The sequence below is a fragment of the Pogoniulus pusillus genome, chromosome 15, assembly GCF_015220805.1.
Source record: "Pogoniulus pusillus isolate bPogPus1 chromosome 15, bPogPus1.pri, whole genome shotgun sequence".
Taxonomy (NCBI): domain Eukaryota; kingdom Metazoa; phylum Chordata; class Aves; order Piciformes; family Lybiidae; genus Pogoniulus; species Pogoniulus pusillus.
Window position 1 is genome coordinate 19585301 of NC_087278.1, and position 23485 is coordinate 19608785.

The 23485-nt window shown below is 49.4% G+C and overlaps 1 protein-coding gene across 14 annotated transcripts in view; it reads left to right on the forward strand.

The window, feature by feature from the left end:
• EPS8 (EGFR pathway substrate 8, signaling adaptor) overlaps positions 1–20944 on the forward strand; it is a 149422-nt gene extending 128478 nt beyond the window's left edge. For 11 of the 14 annotated variants that reach the window (XM_064155604.1, XM_064155603.1, XM_064155613.1 and 8 more), the window contains 4 exons: positions 7730–7967; positions 13387–13567; positions 15062–15191; positions 18615–20944. In XM_064155604.1, coding sequence (XP_064011674.1) covers positions 7730–7967; positions 13387–13567; positions 15062–15191; positions 18615–18728 — 663 coding nt within the window. In that variant the 3' untranslated portion in view covers positions 18729–20944. Of the gene's footprint in view, positions 1–3868; positions 4186–4403; positions 4706–7729; positions 7968–9620; positions 11241–13386; positions 13568–15061; positions 15192–18614 lie in introns of those variants that run through there. The other 3 variants (XM_064155614.1, XM_064155615.1, XM_064155616.1) reach the window with 3 other exon arrangements.
• The last annotated feature ends 2541 nt before the right edge of the window (positions 20945–23485 follow it).

The following is a 23485-nucleotide window of genomic DNA, read 5'->3' on the forward strand; positions in this document are numbered from 1 at the left end:
TGATTCTGTGAATCTGTGCAAAGATACCATAAAAGCTGCAGCTTTTCACAGAACCACAAAGCTGTCAGGGTTGAAACAGATCTCGAGGATCATCCAGTCCCATCCCCCCTGCCATGAGCACTTACCACTAGATCAGGTTGCCCAGAGCCACATCCAATCTGGCCTTAAAAACATCCAGGGATGAGGCTTTCACCACCTCCCTGGGCAACGTGTTCCAGTGTCTCAGCACCCTCATGCTGAAGAACTTTTGCAGTGTTTCCAGTTTCACCACGGCTATGGAAAACCTCTTGAGGAACAGGTCCTGTGCTCTTTCTGGCACACCATTGGCAGTCTTCAGCTTGGTGGGCTTGCAGCAGACTGTTTCTGACTTATTTCCTCCCCCTAAGTATTTTGCTGTATTGCATGAGCTCATTCTAAACTGAACATGGCTTTTGCCTGTCTCAGGTGCAGCATGCAGCATCCTGAGTGCTGAGCATCCTGATTTAAAGAGCTGACCTGTTAAATGTTTCATTGCATATCATTTTGTCTGCTTGGAATTTGCCAACGAATCCTGGGCAGGCTGAGTACACCTCACAGAATCAGCATAGAAGGACAGGGGATAGGAAGGTTGGAAGTGACCCCAAAAGATGCTCTAGACCAAGCCCACTTTTGAGTGGGGTTCTTTCAGTATCCTTCAAGGCACTGCAGATTTCTGCTTGAAATAAGTAATCATTTTCACAAAGCACTCTTTGTGGACCTGTGAAAATTAGGGTCAGAGAGCAAGATTTAAGATAACTTTGTTTCTTTGCCCTCTGGCAGGTTGTTCTCTACTGTCTCTTGTTTGCAGGATCACAGGATGTTAGGGGTTAGAATCACAGAATCACCCAGGTTGGAAGAGACCTCCAAGCTCATCCAGTCCAACCTAGCACCCAGCCCTGGCCAATCAACCAGACCATGGCACTAAGTGCCCCAGCCAGGCTTGGCTTCAACACCTCCAGGCACAGCCACTCCACCACCTCCCTGGGCAGCCCATTCCAATGCCAATCACTCTCTCTGCCAACAACTTCCTCCTAACATCCAGCCTAGACCTACCCTGGCACAACTTCACACTGTGTCCCCTTCTTCTGTTGCTGCTTGCCTGGCAGAAGAGCCCAAACCCACCTGGCTACAGCCTCCCTTCAGGTAGTTGTAGGCAGCAATGAGCTCTGCCCTGAGCCTCCTCTTCTGCAGGCTGCACACCCCCAGCTCCCTCAGCCTCTCCTCACAGGGCTCTGCACCAGGCCCCTCCCCAGCCTTGCTGCCCTTCTCTCAACACCTTCCAGCACCTCAACATCTCTCTTGAACTGAGGAGCCCAGAACTGGACACAGCACTTCAGGTGTGGCCTGAGCAGTGCTGAGCACAGGGGCAGAAGAACCTCCCTGATCCTGCTGCCCACACTGCTCCTGAGCCAGCCCAGGATGCCATTGGCTCTGCTGCCCACCTGGGCACACTGCTGCCTCCTCTGCAGCTCCTCTCTACCAGCCCCAGCCCCCTCTCTGCCTGGCTGCTCTCAGCCACTCTGTCCCCAGCCTGTAGCACTGCTTGGGGCTGTTATGGCCAAAGTGTAGAACCCTGCCCTTGGCCTTGTTCAGTCTCATCCCAAACACCATCCTTTAGTCACCTGGCCATTAGTCTGTAAATAGGCTGACCCTGTACACAAGACTTCTCTCTGGCTCAGGGCAGCAGAAAGGCTGCTTTGAAAGCAGTCCTTCAGAAACTAAAGATGCCTGAGGGGTAAAAGCTGCCCAGCAGCAGGCACTGAGCCTGCTTGTTTTCCAGGGCTGGCAGAGGCACTGGTAGGAGCCACTTCCATTTCCTGCTCTAGCCACAAGCTCTGCTGTGTGACCTGGGGCAAGGCAGTCCTGCCTTCAATGCCTCCTTTCTCTCTGAAACAGCAGCAGTGTCCCACAGCGCTGCTATGAAAATAAACAGGGTTATGCAGACAGCTTCCACATCAACCAAGTGTCTGCCAGAGGGAAGAGGAGAAGAGGAGCATGCTCAGGAGTGCTACAGGTAGAATCATCACTGTGAGCTTCAGAGCAGTACTGCTGACATGTCCTGGCAAGGGCTCCATGCGTCCTGTGTAATTAGTTTGTTGTGATCCTAAATAGCTTCACAGTGGCTGAAGCTTACATTTGATTTTGGGAGTGCTGCTGGACACCAGGTTCACCAGGGGACACCAATGTGCCCTTGTGGCCAAGAAGGCCAACAGCCTCTTGGCTTGCATTCAGAAGAGTGTGAGCCAGCAGATGGAGGGAGGTTCTCCTCACCCACCACTCTGCTCTGCCCTAGTGAGACCTCACCTGCGATGCTGCATCCAGTTCTGGGCTCCCCAGTTCAAGAGGGACAGGGATCTACTGGAGAGAGTCCAGGGGAGGGCTGCAAGGATGCTGAAAGGACAGGAGCACTGCCTGAGGAGGAGAGGCTGAGAGCCCTGGGGCTGGTTAGTCTGCAGAGAAGGCTGAGAGGGGATCTAATAAATATCTCTCAATATCTGAGGGCTGAGGGTCAGGAAGGAAGGGACAGGGACAGCCTCTGCTCACTTGTGCCCTGGGCTAGGACAAGGGGCAAGGGATGGAAGCTACAGCACAGGCAGTTAAACATTGGAGGTGTTCAAGGCCAGGTTGGATGAGGCCTTGAGCCTGTTCTAGTGAGAGGTGTCACTGCCTCTGGCAGGGAGCTGGAACTGTCTGAGCTTTGAAGTCCCTTCCAACCTAAACCATTCTATGATTCTATAATCTTGGTGGGCATGTTAATTAATCTCATGATGCCCTGTGTGAGGTGAGGCAGTTATCAGTGATGTATATGAAGTCCTGAATCATAGAATCACCCAGGTTGGAAGAGACCTCCAAGCTCAGCCAGCCCAACCTAGCACCCAGCCCTGGCCAAGCAACCAGACCATGGCACTAAGTGCCCCAGCCAGGCTTAGCTTCAACACCTCCAGGCACAGCAACTCCACCACCTCCCTGGGCAGCCCATTCCAATGCCAATCACTCTCTCTGCCAACAACTTCCTCCTAATATCAAGCCTGAGACTGTGTCCTCTTGTTCTGTTGCTGCTTGCCTGGCAGAAGAGCCCAACCCCACCTGGCTACAGCCTCCTTTCATGTAGTTATAGACAGCAGTGAGGTCTGCCCTGAGCCTCCTCTTCCCCAGGCTAAGTTGCAAGTTTATTCTTTTAACTTAAAACTATGAGGAAGGAGGAAAACCAAAACCCAGAATTGTTGTTAGGGCTGTCAGCAACTGAGCAGGTCCAACTCTGTCAGCAGTGCCTCATTTTCTAAGCTAGACAACGTTTTGCAAGCTAAAATAAATGAGTTTCAGGTTCTTTTGTGCATCCTGTGACTTGATCGTTCGTGTCACACAGCTGCAGCTGTTCTCTGTGTTCTCATTCTTCTCAGGTTTTCGTTTGGGTTTTGTTTCTTGTTAAACCTCTTTCTCAGTCTCTTGCCTGGGTAGGTGCTCTGAGAAGAGCTCGCTGCTGATAGGGTGTCCCCTAGGTGTGTTTTGTAGCCAATGCTCTGTTCATTATGCAGCAGAAGGAATGAGATTAACTCACTAAATGAGTTGCTTTGTGAGTAAGAAGAGGTAATTACTAGCACTGACGGTCCTTTAAGTTGCTGATGTGTGTGGAATTTTAGGGGCGCTGCATGGGGCAGCTGCTTGGTACCTTTCTAACCGCAGGAGTGATGCATGGGGGGGCAGCTGCTTGGTACCTTTCTCACCGCAGGAGTGATGCATGGGGCAGCTGCTTGGTACCTTTCTAACCGCAGGAGTGATGCATGGGGCAGCTGCTTGGTACCTTTCTAAGCACACCGTTTGATGCTGATTTACTCCGTTTTCCTCACAGCAATTGCTAGGAGAACTTTCCGAGGTAACAACATTACTCTTCTGACCCTGAACCTCAACAAGTAGTCTGCTGGAGTCTGTAGCCACCCGACTCTGTAGTGCATGCTTTTTGTTGTTTGTGGCAAGGCACAGAAGTGATGGCATCAATGTGTGGATGTCCTCTGAAGATCTGCAGTTAAAAAGAGAAGTCTTTTACCAGAAATATAACCCAACCCAGAAATGTTAAATGTGCTTCTGATGGGTAATGGCTTTTGGCCACTCTTCAACCACAGCTGGAGCATGTTTCAGTGTAGTTTCTTCAGTAAATGTGGAATTTTAGCTTTGCTTCCAGTCTTTGTTGTGACCTCCAGCAAAGCTGTTTCAAGGAGGCTCGTGGCTGCAGTGCTACATGTGTTTAGAACAACATCAGCAGCACCTGCTGAGACCTACGTGTAGTGTTTAGCTCTCACTTACTCTGGGTGGTGCTTGCGGTGGTGTGCAGTCGATGCCTTGGTTTGTGATGACTCTTCTCTGCTTTTCCCTTGCCTGCTGTTTAGGAAGGGGCATGCAGCAGGGGATAGGAAGCTGGCAACTGGAACCTGTGAATAAGACTTTGAAAAGTCTAAATATCATTAGAACATTTTAATGGCTGTGAAAGCTTCTAATTCATCAAGAAGATGTTTGGATATCCCAAAGTGCCTCCAGCTACAGCACAAAGTGCTGGTTGTTTACTGTTTGCCTTTCCACCAAAGGACAGGTTGCTGAAATGCACATCATTCTGCTTGCCCTCTATCTTACATGATGCATTTCACTTCTCTTGGCATTTGGCATTTAAAAAGGCATTTATTGTCTTAACACTGAAGTAGTAGAATAGAGAGAAGTCAATCATAGGAGACATTAATCTGCTTTCATTTCCCCACAATGCGCTGCACAAGACAGACACAAAACGACTGAGATGAATCATGCCTAAGGGGTGAAAAAGAACAAACAATCCACAAACTGAAAAGGTTTAACGGGGAATGTATTGCAAGAGTCTTTGCTTCACAGGGTCACAGGATGTTAGGGGTTGAAAGGGACCTCTGGAGGTCTTTGAGTCCAACCCCCCCGTCAGAGCAGGACCCAAAAAGATCATCCAGTCCAACCCCCCTGCCACAGCAGGACCACACAATCTATCACAGGTCACAGAGGAACACATCCAGATGGGGCTTGAAAGTCTTCAGAGAAGGAGACTCCACAGCCTCTCTGGGCAGCCTGTCCCAATGCTCTGTCACCCTTACAGTAAAGAAGTTTTCCCTCATGCTGAGGTGGAACTTCCTGTGCAGGAGTTTCCATCCCTTGCCCCTTGTCCTATCCCAGGGCACAAGTGAGCAGAGGCTGTCTCTGTCCCTTCCTTCCCGACCCCCAGCCCTCAGATATTGAGAGACATTGCTCAGATCCCCTCTCAGCCTTCTCCTCTGCAGCCCCAGGGCTCCCAGCCTTTCCTCCTCAGGCAGTGCTCCAGTCCCTTCAGCATCCTTGCAGCCCTCCCCTGTGCTCTCTCCAGTAGATCCCTGCCCCTCCTGAACTGGGGAGCCCAGAACTGGATGCAGCATCGCAGGTGAGGTCTCACTAGGGCAGAGCAGAGGTGGAGGAGAACCTTCCTTGATTTGCTGGCCATGCTTTTCTGAATGCACCCCAGGATGCCAAGGCCCCAGGGGCACACTGCTGTCAGCAGCTGCCTGCACAAGTGAAAAATGAAGGGAAACAAAAGCATTTTTTCCTAGACTTAACTGTGTGGCCATGGGAGCTGATGGGATAAGTGTTCTGCAGGTGTAACTCAGCATGGGGTGGCTGCAATGGTCCCAGTTTACATGCACTACAAAACACCACCTCTGGCATCTAGGTGCTGGGGATACCCACAGAAGGGCAGCTGTAGACATTTAATGAAAGCTAGATTAGAATCATAGAATCAGGCAGGTTGGAAGAGAGCTCCAAGCTCAGCCAGCCCAGCCTAGCACCCAGCCCTGGCCACTCAACCAGACCATGGCACTAAGTGCCCCAGCCAGGCTTGACTTCAACACCTCCAGGCATGGCAACTCCACCACCTCCCTGGGCAGCCCATTCCAATGCCAATCACTCTCTCTGCCAACAACTTCCTCCTAACATCCAGCCTAAACCTGCCCTGGCACAGCTTGAGGCTGTGTCCCCCTTGCTCTGTTGCCTGGGATTGAGGTCAGGACATTGATCTGCTGCTCAGGTTCTAACCTATGGTTCCTGCATTTCTTTCCCTCCTTGATCTGCAATAAAGCCTCTGCCTCAAAGGAAACAGGGAAGGGTATTTCAGGAAGGAGCAATGAATCTGGGGAATGTACTCATCTATTTCCACACAAAACCAAGCAGACTTCTCATAACTGAGCAATGAGGAATCTCTTGAGCAAACAAACTTCCATATGAGACTTTCAAACTATGTTAGCCCAAAACTGCAGGGGGGGGGAGCACTTAAAAAACAGTGAGAGGTGGAGTTTGAATGGTTCAAACAAAAAGGGCTGCATAGGTTGCTTGTGAGCTTCTGGACCTGGCTGTCATTGGGATGGTCTAGGGGAAACATGAGGATTCCAGTAACTGATGCCATTCCAAATGCCAAGGGGGGAAATAAATTCTTCTCCAGAATTATTCTTGGGAGACCTGCTAGGTAGTGACGAGCAGCAAGGGAATTTGCATGGTGCTAGAACACTGCACTGCCCTATTCTGTGTCCAGTTCTGGGCTCCTCAGTTCAAGAGAGATGTTGAGGTGCTGGAAGGCGTCCAGAGAAAGGCAGCAAGGCTGGGGAGGGGCCTGGAGCACAGCCCTGTGAGGAGAGGCTGAGGGAGCTGGGGGTGTGCAGCCTGCAGCAGAGGAGGCTCAGGGCAGAGCTCATTGCTGTCTGCAGCTATCTGAAGTTGCACTCAGGTGGGGTTGGTCTCTTCTGCCAGGCAAGCAGCAACAGAACAAGGGGACAGAGTCTCAAGCTGTGCCAGGGGAGATCCAGGCTGGATGTCAGGAGGAAGTTGTTGGCAGAGAGAGTGATTAGCATTGGAATGGGCTGCCCAGGGAGGTGGTGGAGTTGTTGTATTTGGAGGTGTTGAAGCCAAGCCTGGCTGGGGCACTTAGTGCCATGGTCTGGTTGCTTGGCCAGGGCTGGGTGCTAGGTTGGACTGGCTGAGCTTGGAGGTCTCTTCCAGGCTGGCTGGTTCTATGATTCTATACCAAGAATGGTTGAGTTTGGCTTTCTTTAATAAAGTGACCACACAAATAGCTGAAAGGGCACAACTGGGTTTGAGTAGGGGGAACAGGAACCTCTCCAAGGGTGGCTGCAGTTGTAGGAACAATGTTACTCAACGCCAGTGCTGTTTGTCACTTACACCCTTAGGCAGGCTTAGGTGTGGCTGGCTAGGTTAAATTTTCACTGCTTTTGGACACATCTGAAATAGACCTTTTTTTATGCTGGAAAAGTCCAACAAATCAAAGATGTTGGAAGGAGTTAAAAAGCCCCAGGGGGTGGAAGTTTGGGATTAGGAACAGTTTCATTTGTAGGAGTCATAGCTTGAAAGAACAACATGCTTCAGGTGATGCCACTGCCACGAATCTTGTGTCCAGCAGGGAAGGAAATTGATGCCAGACTTGGATGCCAAATGGAGTTTTGTCAAAATCTGGAGCCATACCTGGGCAAGTCAGATGTTTTGGGGTGCTACATGAGATCAGTCGGTGCAAAGCATCTCAACATGCCTGCCCATGGCAGGGGAGTGGAACTGCATGCTCCTCGTGGTGCCTTCCAACCCTGAGTGCTTCTGTCATTCTGAGGAGCTTGGCTGATGTCTTCCCTAAGGTTTGTTGTCAGACTGAAGTCTCTCTGCACCCCTTTAGAAACAGAGGACAGACTACGTTGCAAAGCAGCCTGAACCAGTTCCTGCTACTCCTTCGCCGCCTCCGACACCCGCTCCTGTGCCCGTGGCTGTGCCCCTGCCTCCCAGCGCCCCAGCGCCGGCGGCGGTTGCGCTGCCCAAGGCGCCGGCAGCCCTCAGCCGCCAGAGCAGCACCTCCAGCGACAGCGGCGGCAGCCTGGTGCGAGACACACAGAGGCAGAAGCAGATTCCTGTGGACCGTAAGTGTGGCTCAGAAGCAAGAGGAGCGTTGCTGCCGTTGCTGTGTGCTTTGCTCACCCCTTCAGCTCCCCGAGCCCCTGTGCCCGGAGAAGCGCTTGTCCTGGCGCCCAACGGGGGCCTTCTGCTGCTGCAGGGCTCTGCCAGCAGGGTGGGGGCAGAAAGGCCTGCAGAGACAGGACAAGAGGCAACAGCTTCAAAGTGGAGCAGAGCAGATTTACATCGGGTGTTAGGAGCAAGTTCTTTGCCGTGAGAGTAGTGGAACACTGGAACAGGTTGCCCAGGGTGGTGGTTGGAGCCCCAGCTCTGGAGATCATAGAGTCGACCAGGTTGGAAGAGAGCTCCAAGCTCAGCCAGCCCAACCTAGCACCCAGCCCTGGCCAAGCAACCAGACCATGGCACTAAGTGCCCCAGCCAGGCTTTGCTCCAACACTGCCAGGGACAGCAACTCCACCACCTCCCTGGGCAGCCCATTCCAATGCCAATCACTCTCTCTGCCAACAACTTCCTCCTAACATCCAGCCTAGACCTCCCCTGCCACAACTTGAGACTGTGTCCCCTTCTTCTGTTGCTGCTTGCCTGGCAGAAGAGACCAACCCCACCTGGCTACAGCCTCCCTTCAGGGAGTTGTAGCCAGCAATGAGGTCTGCCCTGAGCCTCCTCTGCTGCAGGCTGCACACCCCCAGCTCCCTCAGCCTCTCCTCAGAGGGTTTGTGTTCCAAATATTCAAGGTGAGGCTTGACAGAGCTTTGGGCAGCCTGATCTAGTTGAGGATATCCCTCCCTGCAGAGGGGGTTGGACTGGCTGACCTTTAGAGGTCCCTTCCAATCCAAACCATCCTCTGAAATACTGACCTTCAGCCCTAGGTTTACAATACAAGTTCTCTACGTGCTTGTGTTCTGAGCCTCACTAAACACAATGGGCAGTGGGGACAAAACACTTCTGCACTTGTCCCAGTTCTAAACCCTCTCTTTTTATGACTGTCTGTGCTCTTCAGTCAGTGGCTTTCAGCACTGCAAATGCCTGCACTGTGTTCTGGCTAATGTGTGTTTTCCTGCCGGTTTGTAATCTAAATTGCTTTTAAAATCAGTGAGGCTCTTTTTGCACTTCTCTTCATGGCCATCTCTGTTTTTAGGGCATTTGCACCATTCTGAAACACGTATCCAAGGCTTGCAAAAAGTCTTAGCAGGTCTGGCTGAGGCATAGAAAACGTGTTGTAAGAGTGTTGGAGGATCACAGGGTGCTAGGGGTTGGAAATTGCCCTCATAGCATCGAATCCAACCCCTCTGCCATAGCAGGAGTAGAGAATCTAGCGCAGGTCACACAGGAACACACCCAGACAGGGCTGAGAAGTCTCCAGAGGAGACTCCACAACCTCTCTGTGACCAGCTCCAGTTCTCTGTGACCCTTACAGTAAAGAAGCTCTTCCTCACACTGAGGTGGAACTTCCTGTGCTGTAGTTTATACCCATTACCCTTTGTCCTGTCGAGAGGAGTTTGCCCCCTGCCTCTTGGCCCTCAGAGAGTTATAAACATTGATTAAATCTCCTCCGCGTCTTTTCTTCACCAGACCAACTTACAGTCAGGTGCTCTTAGCTCGGTGAGAGCAGCAGCAAATGGCAGAGCACTGAGCAAACTTTTGTGTCCTTGTTTTAGGAGGGCAAGAGAACACATCCCATAGCCTTCCATCTGGCAAACGTGGCCACCTGTGTCCAGCAGTGTGTGGAGAGCAGCTCCAAGGAGAACAGTCTGCCAGGAGGAACAGGCTTCACTGCTGTTTCCCATAGCTTCTGCCTTTGTCCCTGCTTTGAGCAGTTTGGTACTGAACTAAAGCCAGAAGCCTGAGCAGTTTGAAGGATGGGGAGAGTGAGGATGAACTTCACACACATACAAGTGATCATTTTGTTTCCATTTAAGATGATCCTCGAGTGTCACAGCAGGTGTCTTCTCTTGTAGCCACGATAGCCTCTGTCCATTACAGGTGGAAAACCTGAAGTCCATCCTAGCCTTAGGTACAGCTTATGAGGTGTGAAAGGCTGCTGTGAATTAAGTGTTTACAAGACCTCTCTTGCCCTGTCTGCCTTTGCTGAGGCCCTGGGCCATGCATGAGAGCTCATTCACCCTCCTGGGCACTTTGGGTCAAGCCTAGTTAATGGACTTGAGGCACCTGAGAGAACACCTCTGACATGCAGCTGCTGCCCAAGCACCCACCTGAGCAGTGGTACCGAGCAGTGGTGCTGAGCAGTACCTGCTTCACACCGAGGGCATCCTGTTTCTTTAGGCTAGTGCATCTAACAGCTACATGTTTCTCCTTCGATACAGGCTTGGCCTAAGTAGAGCAAGCCTTTCAAAAGCTGTGTAAAGAGGATGAGGACAGCCCTTCCCCCACTCTCTGGTGCAAGCTTCCCTAGCACTGCCCAAGGGCTTTGCTTCACATATCTCAGAGCTTCACATACCACTGAGCACAAACCTTGGGGACATCAGTTTGGCTTCTGATTCACACTCCTGGAGGGGATGGAAACCCAACAGAAAAAGGCCTGAATGCCTCAAATATTTGACTAAAGACATTTTGTCTGCTTTCAACCTGGGGCTATGTTGTAAAAGGAAAGAAACCACCCAAATGGTTAACCCGAGGATTTTCTTTTCATGGTGTGCTGATTAAAAACTAATAACTCCTAAAAACCTATCCAAAGCTTGGGTTTGCTTTTCTCACTGGCTGGAAATCTTGATCCTTGGAGAGGATTTGGAAGATAAAGGGAAGCAGAGAAACAAAGATGTTTGCTGTCTTTACTGCTGTGTTCCTCTGTTGCAATCAGTTTAACAGGAGGAAAAGGCACAGTTTTAGCCATCTGAAGGCATCAGAGAAGGTGCTGTAGTTACCATTGGTGCATCAACAGGAGGATGCTGGACAAAAATATCTTGGCAAGGAAATCCTGAGTGGTTTTGACATGGCTTAAAAGTTGTGTGTCAAAGCATTTTTATGGGTAAATCAAGAGCTCCTGCAGGGAGACTTTAAATCAGCCTCTCCTCTGTGCCCCAAAAAGACATTTTTACACCCTTTTGGATTCTGCCTATTTCTGTGAAGTTCTCCACAGGACTTTTCATGTGCAGTTCTGATCCTAAATCCAATTGAAGTGTCACTGCAATAATGGCTTTGTTAAACTCCATGAAAAGCATGTCACTGGGTTGCCTGATGATGAGTAGCAATTGGAGTGGGTTCTGTGGGGTAGCAAGTTTGGACCATTTTCTTTAAAGCAATAAAAAGCCTTGCTCAAATTCTTGCATCTCTGGTGACAGCAACTATTTTTCTTACCTTTTTTTGTTGTTTGTTTGTATATTTTGTTGTTTTTTCTAAATGCAAATTGTGACCTTTTTTCTTCATGCAACTACTGGCTCCAGGCTTGGAGGGAAATGAGACTGAGAACCCCTTCAGAAGTGTGATTACCATAACAGCTCATTGGATCTAAGGGGATATGGAACAAGCTCTTTACCATGAGAGTAGTGGAACACTTAAAACAGGTTGCTCAGGGAGGTGGCTGGGGCCCCATAGGATCACAGGCTTACAGATGTTAGGGGTTGGAAGGGACCTGAAGAGATCATCGAGTCAAACCCCCCTGCCAGAGCAGGACAATCCTATCTAACACAGATCACAGAGGAACACATCCAGACAGGTCTTGAAAGGCTCCAGAGAAGGAGACTCCACAACCTCTCTGGGGAGCCTGTGCCAGTGCTCTGGGACCCTTACAGTCAAGAAGTTCCCTCTTGTGTTGAGCTGGAACCTCCTGTGCTGCAGCTTCCATCCACTGCTCCTTGTCCTATTCCAGGGAGCAGTGAGCAGAGCCTGTATCCCCACTCCTGGCAGCCCTTAGATACTTAGAAACATCTACCAAATCCCCTCTCAGTCTTCTCTTTTCCAGACTAAAAAGCCCCAGGTCCCTCAGCCTCTCCTCATAAGCCATGCCCTCCTGTCCCCTAATTCAAGGTGAGGCTTGGCAAGGCTCTGAGCAACCTGATCTAGTTGAGGATGCTCCTGGTGACTGCAGAGAGAGTTGGACTGGATGATCTTTGGAGGACCCTTCCAACCCACAGCATTCTGTGATCCTCTGTGTCAGCAGCAGTGACTTTTTTTTGCCTGCACTGATTTGCCCTAAGAATTTGCACTTCCAACTAAAAAATGCTTGTGGAAAGTGCTGCCTTTCCACAGTGTAAACAACCTTCTCTTCTGCCTCATCTTTTTTCTTTCCATGTCTAAAACACTGTAATTTTATTTGAAGAAACAGAGATTATGACAAATAAATTACCTCTTGTCCCCCTTTTCTTCCACAGTGTAGGTGCTGTCTGACTGATGCACCCCTCTGCAACAGCAAGCTCACGTCCTCTTTTTAGGGTCTTTGTTAAATATCACAGAATCACAGAAGGTCAGGGGCTGGAAGGGACCTCCAAGGGCTCATCCAGTCCAACCCCTGCCAGAGCAGCATCACTTACACCAGATCACACAGGAATGCCTCCAGGCAGGATTTGAATGTCTCCAGAGAGGAAGACTTCACAACCCCCCCTGGGCAGCCTCTTCCAAGGCTCTGTCACCCTCACAGGGAAAAAATTCCTCCTCATGGTTACATGAAACTTCTATGCCTCAGCTTCCACCCAGTGCCTCTTGTGCTGGCACTGGGCATCACCCAGCAGAGCCTGGCTCCAGCCTCCTGGCACTCACCTGCACACATTGATAACCATTAATTGGGGGTTGGGTTTGGGTTTTTTTTGGGGGGGTGCAAAAGCCTGGATGATGCACTTAGTGCCATGGTCTGGTTGACTGGATAGGGCTGGGTGCTAGGTTGGACTGGATGAGCCTGGAGGTCTCTTCCAACCTGCTTGATTCTATGACTGGACAGGGCTGGGTGCTAGGTTGGACTGGCTGAGCCTGGAGGTCTCTTCCAACCTGCTTGATTCTATGACTGGACAGGGCTGGGTGCTAGGTTGGACTGGCTGAGCTTGGAGCTCTCTTCCAACCTGCTTGATTCTATGACTGGACAGGGCTGGGTGCTAGGGTGGACTGGCTGAGCTTGGAGCTCTCTTCCAACCTGCTTGATTCTATGATTCTATTCTATTTTGGTGCTAGTTTGGTTTGAGGTATTTTGGAGGTTTGTTTTTTTTTTTTTGCCTTTGTTTTGTTTTGCAAGAGGAGGAGTGGGAATAATGCCACCTTGTATGAGGAGGAGTGGGAATAATGCCACCTTGCAAGAGGAGACGTGGGAATAATGATATCTTCCCTGGGGCAAAAGGAGGACACGAATTCAGTCAGATTTAGCGAATGAGTCCTTAAAGGAAAAAAAGGAAGTTAAAGGTCTTAAAGTGGAGCATAAGAAATCTGCTGGCTTTGCTAGGGCAATCTGGAGACTAACTCAGGGGGCACCTCTCTCTCCAGGCAGGAAATCACAGATGGAGGAGGTGCAGGATGAGCTTGTTCACCGCCTTACCATTGGCCGGAGCGCGGCGCAGAGGAAGTTCCACGTGCCGCGGCCGAACATCCCCGTGGTTAACATCACCTACGACTCTTCACCCGAGGATGTGAAAGCCTGGTTGCAGTCCAAAGGATTCAACCCTGTGTAAGTTTGAGGGCAAACGTTAAGGGAAGGCCTTAAAGTTATGTTCACAGCATTGCAGAAGCATTCAGGTCAGGAAAAGACCCTCAGGATCATTGAGTCCGATGGAAAACCTCACTCTAAACCACATCCCCACGTCTTGACCACAGCCCCACACATCCCCCACACACACAGAATGGTAGGGGTTGGAAGGGACCTCATATATATTGCTCTATATTTAATCTTACTCTACTAACTGAAGTAAAAAGCTTCCAGCTTTGAAGGTTGCCTATCTGTAGGCTTTCATGGTCATGTTGATGTGGAGTGGTGAACAATTAGCTGTGGACATATCCCCACATCTTAACAACCTTTACACACATGCAGGGATGGTGTCTCTGCCACCTCCCTGGACAGCCCATTCCAATGTCTGGCTGCTTTTTTCCTAATGTCCAACCTAAACCTGCCCTGTTGCAGCTTGAGGCTGTTCCCTCTTGTTCTGTCATGGATTACCTGTGAGAAGAGACCAGCACCAATCTCTCCACATCGTGTTCTCGGGTATCATAGGATCAACCAGGTTGGCAAAGACTTCCAAACTCATCCAGTCCAACCTAGCACCCAGCCCTGTCCAACCAACATAGAATCACAGAATCAAGCAGGTTGGACAATACCTCTGAGCTCATCCAGTCCAACCTAGCACCCAGCCCTAGCCAGTCAACCAGACTATGGCACTAAGTGTCTCATCCAGGCTTTGATTCCAACACCTCCAGGGACAGTGATTCCACCACCTCCCTGGGCAGCCCATTCCAATGGGCTGAGGTCTCCTTTCAGCTTCCTCTTCTTCAAACTAAGCAGCCTCAGCTCCTTCAGTCACTCTCCATGGCCCTTCCCCAGCTTCCGTGACCTCCTCTGCACCTCAATGTCTCTCTTGTACTGAGGTGCCCCAAACTGAACACAGTACTCGAGGTGTGGCCTCACCAGAGCTAAGTGCAAGGGCACAGTCACCTCCCTGTCCCTGCTGGACACAGCATTTCTAATTCAAGCCAGGATGCCACTGGCTTCTGGCACACTGCTGGCTCATATTCAGCTGCTTGTCAGTTAGAGCCCCTAGGTCCCCTTCTGCTGGACAGCTTTCCAGCCACACTGCCCCAAGCCTGTCAGCAACTAGGATGTAGTCTGCCCACTCTGTAAAGTCAAGCAGTCTCCTGAAAATCAAGCCACATCAGATGCATCCTTAGGAAGAATACTTTGCCTTTACAGATGTACATAAATATTTATGCCTGTGTGTCTCCACACGTCTCAGTGTGCTCGTGGATCTCTAGAGCTGTATTTAGGAGGCAGGAGTTGTGTTGTTAAGCCTCCATCACGAGGTACTTGTTAGAACAGGTAATGAATTTGCTTCAAGAACCCTGACCAGCTGCAGTAAGTCTTGTCTGAGGCAACGTGGGGTGAAGCCAAGCTCCTTCTCTCCCTTGACTAGTGTCTTTTTGCTTCTTCCCTGTTCCCTTGGTGTGACTCCAGGACTGTCACCAGCCTGGGCGTGCTGACAGGTGCTCAGCTTTTCTCCCTCAACAAAGAGGAGCTGAGGACTGTTTGCCCCGAAGGGTCTCGAGTCTACAGCCAGATTACGGTGCAGAAGTCTGCCTTGGAGGTATGTATGACCCTTCCTGCCAGCCTAAGGAACCACAGCTGTGAGGCAGCTGCTTTGTCCTCAGCTCCCAGCAGCTTGGTAAGCACTACTTGCACCTGAATTATGTGGTATTTACACTCTGAAAGAGCACCCATCAGAACTCTAGGTGGGATCACAGACCACAGGGGCTTACAGCTTTTCACTTGATTGTGTTTACAGAGGACAGTCATAGAATCAAGCAGGTTGGAAGAGACCTCCAAGCTCAGACAGCCCTACCTAGCACCCAGCCCTATCCAGTCAACCAGACCATGGCACTAAGTGCCTCATCCAGGCTTTGCTTGAACACCTCCAGGGACAGTGACTCCACCCCCTCCCTGGGCAGCCCATTCCAATGCCAATCACTCTCTCTGTCTGGGATGGATGTTAGGAGGAAGTTGTTGGCAGAGATGTTGAAGCCAAGCCTGGCTGGGGCACTTAGTGCCATGGTCTGGTTGATTGGCCAGGGCTGGGTGCTAGGTTGGGCTGGATGAGCTTGGAGCTCTCTTCCAACCTGGCTGATTCTATGATTCCAATGCAGGCAATATGGGTAACAAACGAGGAGCTGGAGGCCTTGGTACAAGAGGAAAACTACAATGTTGTTGCCATCACAGAAACGTGGTGGGATGACTCACACAACTGGAGTGCTGTAATCAATGGCTACAGACCCTTCAGGAGAGACAGGCAAGGGAGAAGGGGTGGAGGAGTGACCCTGTACATTAGGGATGCTCTGGATGTCATGGAGGTAGAGATGAAGGATGATCAGGTTGAGTCCCTGTGGGTGAGAATTAAGGGGAAGGCCAACAAGGCTGACATCCTGGTTGGACACTGTTACAGACCACTCCACCAGGAAGAAGAGGTTGATTTATTGTTCTTTAAGTATCTGGAGGCTGCCTCAAGATCACCTGCCCTTGTTCTTGTGGCTGACTTTAACTTAACACAGAAGTGGGACTGAACGATGGAGGTAGCTCATGATCTGGTTAGAGGCCAAGCTGGCTAAATCACAAAGGCCAAGGTCTAGCAGCCTGTTCCAAAAGTCATATTCCTGAGGACAGCCCTCAGCTGTGCTGTACCCTGCCTCTGAGTAGGATGTTCCTGGTGTGCTCTGCCAGGCGATGCATTGTGGTTGCTTTAGCTGAGCAGCGTTTCAACAAGGTCTGTCATGTTCTCACTGATGTTATCAGCAAGGTAAATTGGTTCAGCCTCAGCTGCTCAGCCCTTCCTCTGAGCCCTCTGATAAAGCACTCTTGTTGGGTTGATGGTTGTTATGCATGACTTCAGTAATGAGTGACTGCTCTACTTGCTTTATGTCTGACACCAAGTGGGCAAGGACAAAAGGAATCTCAGACAAGGAAAACTGCCCTCTCACCTTCAGAGAGTCAATTATAAGCCCTCTGCTTTGCCTTTCCACTCTGGGAAAATAATACAATGGTAATTAGGCTAGGAGAAGCATCCTAGCCTCCCTCCCTGTGGACACCCAACTTGCCTGCCAGGTAATGGCATCAGCTAATGCACTGTCATGTAGAGAATGGAATAAATCTGAATTAAATTTGAGGGGATAGGATACATTTTTAGAGTTCAGAAGCAGATGAAGTCCTCTGAATCACAGAATCATGGAGTCAAGCAGGTTGGAAGAGACCTCCAAGCTCAGCCAGCCCAACCTAGCACCCAGCCCTGGCCAATCAACCAGATCATGGTACTGAGTGCCCCAGCCAGGCTTGGCTTCAACACCTCCAGGGACAGAGACTCCAGCACCTCCCTGGGCAGCCCATTCCAATGCCAGTCACTCTCTCTGCCAACAGCTTCCTCCTAACATGCAGAAATTTGTTTTACAAACATCTGAAATCTGCTTTACAAACAGTTTCCTTAGCCAGAGGCTATTTTGGAGGCCAGTTTGGAAGCTGGGCAGGTATCACAGAGCAGATCTGGCTCTTCCTTTCTAATGCTCTAGTTTAATTCCCAGTCATGCACACTTGGGAAGGTTCTGCTCTAGTGGCTATGTGCCCTCCTGGCTTTGCAACCACTTTATTTACCTTGTCAGAGCAATCTGTTTGCAGCTAGCTCAGCAGACCTGTTTTTCACCTCAAGAGGTGAAGTGAAGCCTTGTCCTCACCAAACCTCACTGCTGCTGATACAGCAACGATTCAGTTCCTGCTGCTGTGCTCTCCGTTTGACACCTGTGTCTCTGACAGCAAAAGCCTGGTGCTGTACTGAGTGATGTGAGGCTCTGAAATTGACTCTGTGCACGGCTGTGCAAACCCATGGGCATGCATAAACACTGGGTCTGGACACATTTAAAGTCACCAAGGATTTATGAGCTTTCATTTCTAACTATGATTTGTCCTCAGATTTAAGTAGTCAAGGGTGGAGTCCTAACGAACCTGCTGAGCTTTTAAGCCATATTTTACTCCAGAAATATTTAACCCTCTCAGGGGCTTGCATGAGAATGAAAACTGCTCAGCAGTGCTGACAGCCAGGCTGACACTTTGAATGGTCTGCAGGTTATTGTCTGGGCCATGCTTAAGGACAGTGTAAAAATACTTTGCTATTTACCTGGGAGTAAACAGGAAATAAACAGCAGGGACCTTTCCTACTAACCTGGGGGTGCTGGTGGAGAGGAGCTGCAGAGGAGGCAGCAGTGCCCAGGTGGGCAGCAGAGCCAATGGCATCCTGGGCTGGCTCAGGAGCAGTGTGGGCAGCAGGACAAGGGAGGTTCTTCTGCCCCTGTGCTCAGCACTGCTCAGGCCACAGTCTGAGTGCTGTGGGCAGTTGTGGGCTCCTCAATTCAAGAGAGATATTGAGGTGCTGAAAGGTGTCCAGAGAAGGGCAGCAAGGCTGGGGAGGGGCCTGGAGCACAGCCCTGTGAGGAGAGGCTGAGGGAGCTGGGGGTGTGCAGCCTGCAGAAGAGGAGGCTCAGGGCAGAGCTCATTGCTGTCTGCAGCTACCTGAAGGGAGGCTGTAGCCAGGTGGGGTTGGTCTCTTCTGCCAGGCAAGCAGCAACAGAAGAAGGGGACAGAGTCTCAAGCTGTGCCAGGGGAGGTCTAGGCTGGATGTTAGGAGGAAGTTGTTGGCAGAGAGAGTGATTGGCATTGGAATGGGCTGCCCAGAGAGGTGGTGGAGTCTCTGTGGCTGGAGGTGTTGAAGCCAAGCCTGGCTGGGGCACTTAGTGCCATGGTCTGGTTGCTTGGCCAGGGCTGGGTGCTACGTGGGACTGGCTGAGCTTGGAGGTCTCTTCCAACCTGCTTGATTCTATGATTCTATTACAAATGTTATTTAACCAGATTACTGTTCAGTCCTGGAGCTGCAAGGTGAATAAATTTGTTCAAACACCTATCTTAATAAATTGCTCAGAGAGGAACTTCATCACGTGTCAGAACCACCACCAACCTCTTTGCTGTTTCTTTACAGGCTAACAGTGGTAGCTCAGAACTGCAGGAAATAATGAGAAGACGACAAGAAAAAATCAGTGCAGCTGCCACAGATTCAGGTGTGGAGTCCTTTGATGAAGGAAGCAGCCACTAAATGTCTCCTCTTCTCTTCAGTTCCACTCTCCACAGCATTACACCATCCAGCTTTGTTTTAGGAAGCAGTGAAGGTCAATGCCTTACTCTATGGTAACCCTTAACTAGCCACCATAAAGGTAATTTACAGTAGTCTCCACAGAATTAGCTGCTGCTGGCTCCTGTTCCTCAGAATGAACAGATGAGAAATTCACTGGAGGTTCCTGACAGGTGGAAGGAAACACAGGCTCATGATTCATTAACAACCAAAGATGAGTCTTGGCTTTATGGAATTAAAGGTGACAGGTAAACTGGAATATATGCCTGTCTTTGTGCTTCATCCCAGGGAAGCTGAGCCAGCAATAAAAAAGCATCTGAAGCTTTCAGTAACACTAAGACTCTGAATCCCATCTCTTGCTGGAGTGTGCAGTTATGTCTTTTCCACTCAGCCTTTCTTGTCGTGCTTTTGGCTGCAGGATTTACTTAAGTTGTTGATGCCAGCAATCAGAGAGGAAACGTTTAGAGCAGCCCAGCAAAGACTAAGCCTTTCTTGCATCACTCCCCAGATGTGTTATAACTAATGATGCTGTTGGTAACAAAATGATGCTCTGTACATTGATATTATCAATACTTCACTCCTGATGAGCTCTAATATTGCACAAGAAGGAATAACTAAATAGTAACACAGCTTGGCTCAAAGAGGTGATCAGATCTGCTGTAGGTAGCCATAAAACAATTCACAGTACCTTTGTTTTATATACTTGGTTTTTCTTTGGTCAGTGACTTAACCCATCACAACAGTGTATGATCTGCATTCTCCTCTGTGTGTGTGACCTGCACTCCTGTATGTGTATGATCTGCAGTCCTCTGTGTATATGATCTGCACTCCTCTGTGTGTGTATGATCTGCACTCCTCTGTGTGTGTGTGATCTGCACTCCTGTGTGTATGATCTGCACTCCTGTGTGCATGATCTGCACTCCTGTGTGTATGATCTGCACTCCTGTGTGTTTGATCTGCACTCCTGTATATGATCTGCACTCCTCTGTGTGTGTGTGATCTGCATTCCTGTGTGTATGATCTGCACTCCTCTCTGTGTATGATCTGCACTCCTATGTGTGTGATCTGCACTCCTCTCTGTGTGCATGATCTGCACTCCTCTGTGTATGATCTGCACTCTTGTGTGTGATCTGCACTCCTCTGTGTGCATGATCTGCACTCCTCTGTGTATGATTTGCACTCCTGTGTGTGTGTATGATCTGTACTCTTCTCTGTATGTATGAGCTGCACTCCTGTGTGTGTGATCTGCACTCCTCTGTGTGCATGATCTGCACTCCTCTGTGTATGATTTGCACTCCTGTGTGTGTGTATGATCTGTACTCTTCTCTGTATGTATGAGCTGCACTCCTCTGTGTGTGATCTGCACTCCTCTGTGTGCATGATCTGCACTCCTCTGTGTATGATCTGCACTCTTGTGTGTGATCTGCACTCCTCTGTGTGCATGATCTGCACTCCTCTGTGTATGATCTGCACTCCTGTGTGTGTATGATCTGTACTCCTCTCTGTGTGCATGATCTGCACTGCTCTGTGTATGATCTCTACTCTTCTGTCTGTGTGTGATCTGCACTCTTCTCTCTGTGTGTGAGCTGCACTCCTCTCTGTGCATGATCTGCACTCCTGTGTGTGTGACCTGCACTCCTCTAAATGTGTGTAATCTGCACTCCTCTCTGTGTTGATCCCAGATGTCAGTTATTCCCCTTATGTATAAAACTATTGTTCCTGTATAAATGTAAGCTCTTGGAAGAGTGGATTCCTGGAGGCAAAAAAAAGGGGAGAGAAGGAAACATCCATTCCAGCAACTGCTATTTTTTGAAGAGGCAGTGATTTCTGTCACAGAATGTTCTGTTGCTTCACATGGCTGTGTGATTTTATATATAATATATGTATTATATATAATATATAATATCACTTAGATTTAATCACCTAGTTTAAGTTTCATAGTGCCTTTTTCACATGAATCAGCTTCAAGTCTGCAATAAACAGTATTTGTCTGTTCAGTAGCTGTATCTTTGTAGCTACAAAGATGGTATTGAAATGAGTGTTCTTGATTCTTTATTGTTTTGCCATCAGTTTGCTCTTCCTGTGCTTTAGAAGGGACAAAAAAAAAATTAATCCTATTCATTTTTCATAAAAGGAAGATTTAAATCTTAATAAAGGTGTTTAGTGCCATTTATTGTAAACATCTTTCCAGATCCTTGTCTGTTTGTTATCTGGCTGTGTTTTACTCTCACATGTAACCCAGATGCTCTGTGCTGGTGAAGAGGACATCTGCCATTTAAGCACTGTCTTATGCAGGAATTAGTCAAGGAGTAAATAAAATCCCCAACCTGGACTCCTAAGTGCCACAGCAACCACTAAGAATGGCTTCTTGTCTTACCCTGTGAAAGAAATGATAGGGCCTGGTTGCTTTCTCCTTATAGGAAACACTTGAACCAGCACACACCTGCATAACACTTGATTCATCCAACCTATATGCATAGCTCCAGGGGAGAAAATTGCCTCACTGCCTCTCCTATCATTAAAGGTCAAGCCCAGACCTCCACAGGCTTGATGTATTTATTCTCTGAGTCACATTTCACATTGCCTTTTCCTCATCCTCTGCAGCAAGTGTCCATACCCAGCCTGAAGAGTGTTCACTGCACTGCAAACTCCCCTAATTTGGGTGTGAATGAGTAAGAAAATAAAGGAAGGCCTGAAGCTACTCTTACACAGGTGCTTCACTGCTTCTGAGTACAGGAGCAGGGAACTGAAGGTCTTTGAAACTTGCATTTAGAAATCAGAGCTACTATTGTCTTGTGGCAGTTATGTCTGATTCCACAAAAGGCACTGTGGTGGTTACCTGCACATCTGCCCTTGTGGCTTCTGTGTAGCTGCAAAGCTGCACAGAAAGAGGCAGGCAAGTGTGGTCAGTGTGCTCTTGGCAGCACCTGGGAGGGAAGTCGGCCCTAAGGAAAAAGACCTGGGGGGGGGTCTGGGCTGATGAAAGCTCCACATGAGCCTGCAGTGTGAGTGCAGCCCAGACAGCAACCCTGTGCTGGGCTGCAGCAAGAGCAGTGTGGGCAGCAGGGCAAGGGAGGGGATTCTGCCCCTTGGCTCTGCTCTCCTCACACCCCACCTGCAGTCCTGGGGGCAGTTCTGGAGTCCCCAGCACAAGGAGGACATGGAAGTGTTGGAGGCAGTGCAGAGGAGGCCACCAAGATGCTCAGAGGGCTTCAGCAGCTCTGTTGTGAGGACAGGCTGAGCTAGATGGGGCTCTGCAGCCTGGAGAAGAGAAGGTTTCAAGGAGACCTTGGAGTGGCCTTCCAGTATCTGAAGGGGGTTGCAGGAAGGCTGTGGAGGGACTATTGACAAGGTCTTGTAATTACAAGGAGTAAAGGGTTTAAAGTGGCAGAGGGGAGATTAATGCTAGATGTTAGGAAAGGGTTCTTTGCAGTGAGGGTGGTGAGACACTGGCACAGGTTGCCCAGGGAGGTTGTGGCTGGAGGTGTTCAAGGTCAGGCTAGATGAAGCCCTGAGTGACCTGTTCTAGTGGGAGGTGTCCCTACCTATGGGCAGAAGTGTGTGTGGGCGTGCAGGTTTGGAACTGGATCATCCTGGAGGTCCCTTCCAACCTAAACCATTCTATGATGCTATGAAACAGAGAGCCCCTTCCTTAAGGGCTAAGGCGAATAATCTGGGCTCTGGGCAGGGAGTTGGTTGTTGGTTTCTGTGGTTGGTTATCTCAGGTTTTGGATTGCCTACTAATAGTTATCAATGCAGTATGACTGATCTAGGGCAGGGTGTCCCTGCCCATGGCAGAGGGGTTGGAACTAGATGGTCCTGTGGTCCCTTCCAACCCTGATTCTACGGTTCTATGACTCAGCTTGTCTTTTGCCATTTAACTTTGCTGGCCCAGACTTCATGATTGCTGTGCTGTAGTCTGAAAGCTGAACATCATTAGGGCAGATAGTTCCCTTCCTGATGGAGTTTCCCTGACAGTTAAAGGCACTGCAGGGAGCTTCACCCCCTCTGCTATACATTTTTTTCCCAGCTTCTTGGCTGAGAAGTAGCATCAGAAGCAGCTCTCCTGTTTCCTGCAAAAGGTTTGGTGTCTTAAACAAAGAGAGAGGTAAAATGCATTGGTTTGTTCAAAATGTTCTGTTTAGGATTTGAGCAGAGAGGATTTATTGACTATACTCTTATTTTAGAGAGATGTGCTATGTAAAAAGTGTCTTGGAAGGAAACAAAGCAGGTTTTGAAGTGCTGAGAGAGCCTTGTTAGCTCTGGGAAAAGGAATCATGCTTGATGACACAGGAGCTGCTTTGTTTAGCTGTCACTGGGTCTGCCCTTTTAACGGGGTGGAAGAGAGAAGAGGTTCAGCAGCTTTACTTTCAGATTGCAGTATTCTGCTTTCTAAGCTGCACTCAAACATCCACAATGTTTTTCTTCCCATTACTTTAGTCTGTCTCTTCCCTTGAGATATCACAGAATCACACATTCAGATTCCTTAGGTGCTCATGACCATGATCTTCAATTACAGCAGGCAGATCTTCCTTCTCCCAGACCTTACTTTTGCCCTCTGGGACTTGGACACTGTGGTTGGAGCCTTTGCTGTTGAAGACTAAGGCAAAGAAGTCATTGAGCACTTCAGTCTTATCCATATTCTTTGCCACCAGCTCTCCATTTCCTTTCTGGAAGGGCCCCACATCCTCCCTAGGTCTCCTAATACACCTGAAGAAGTT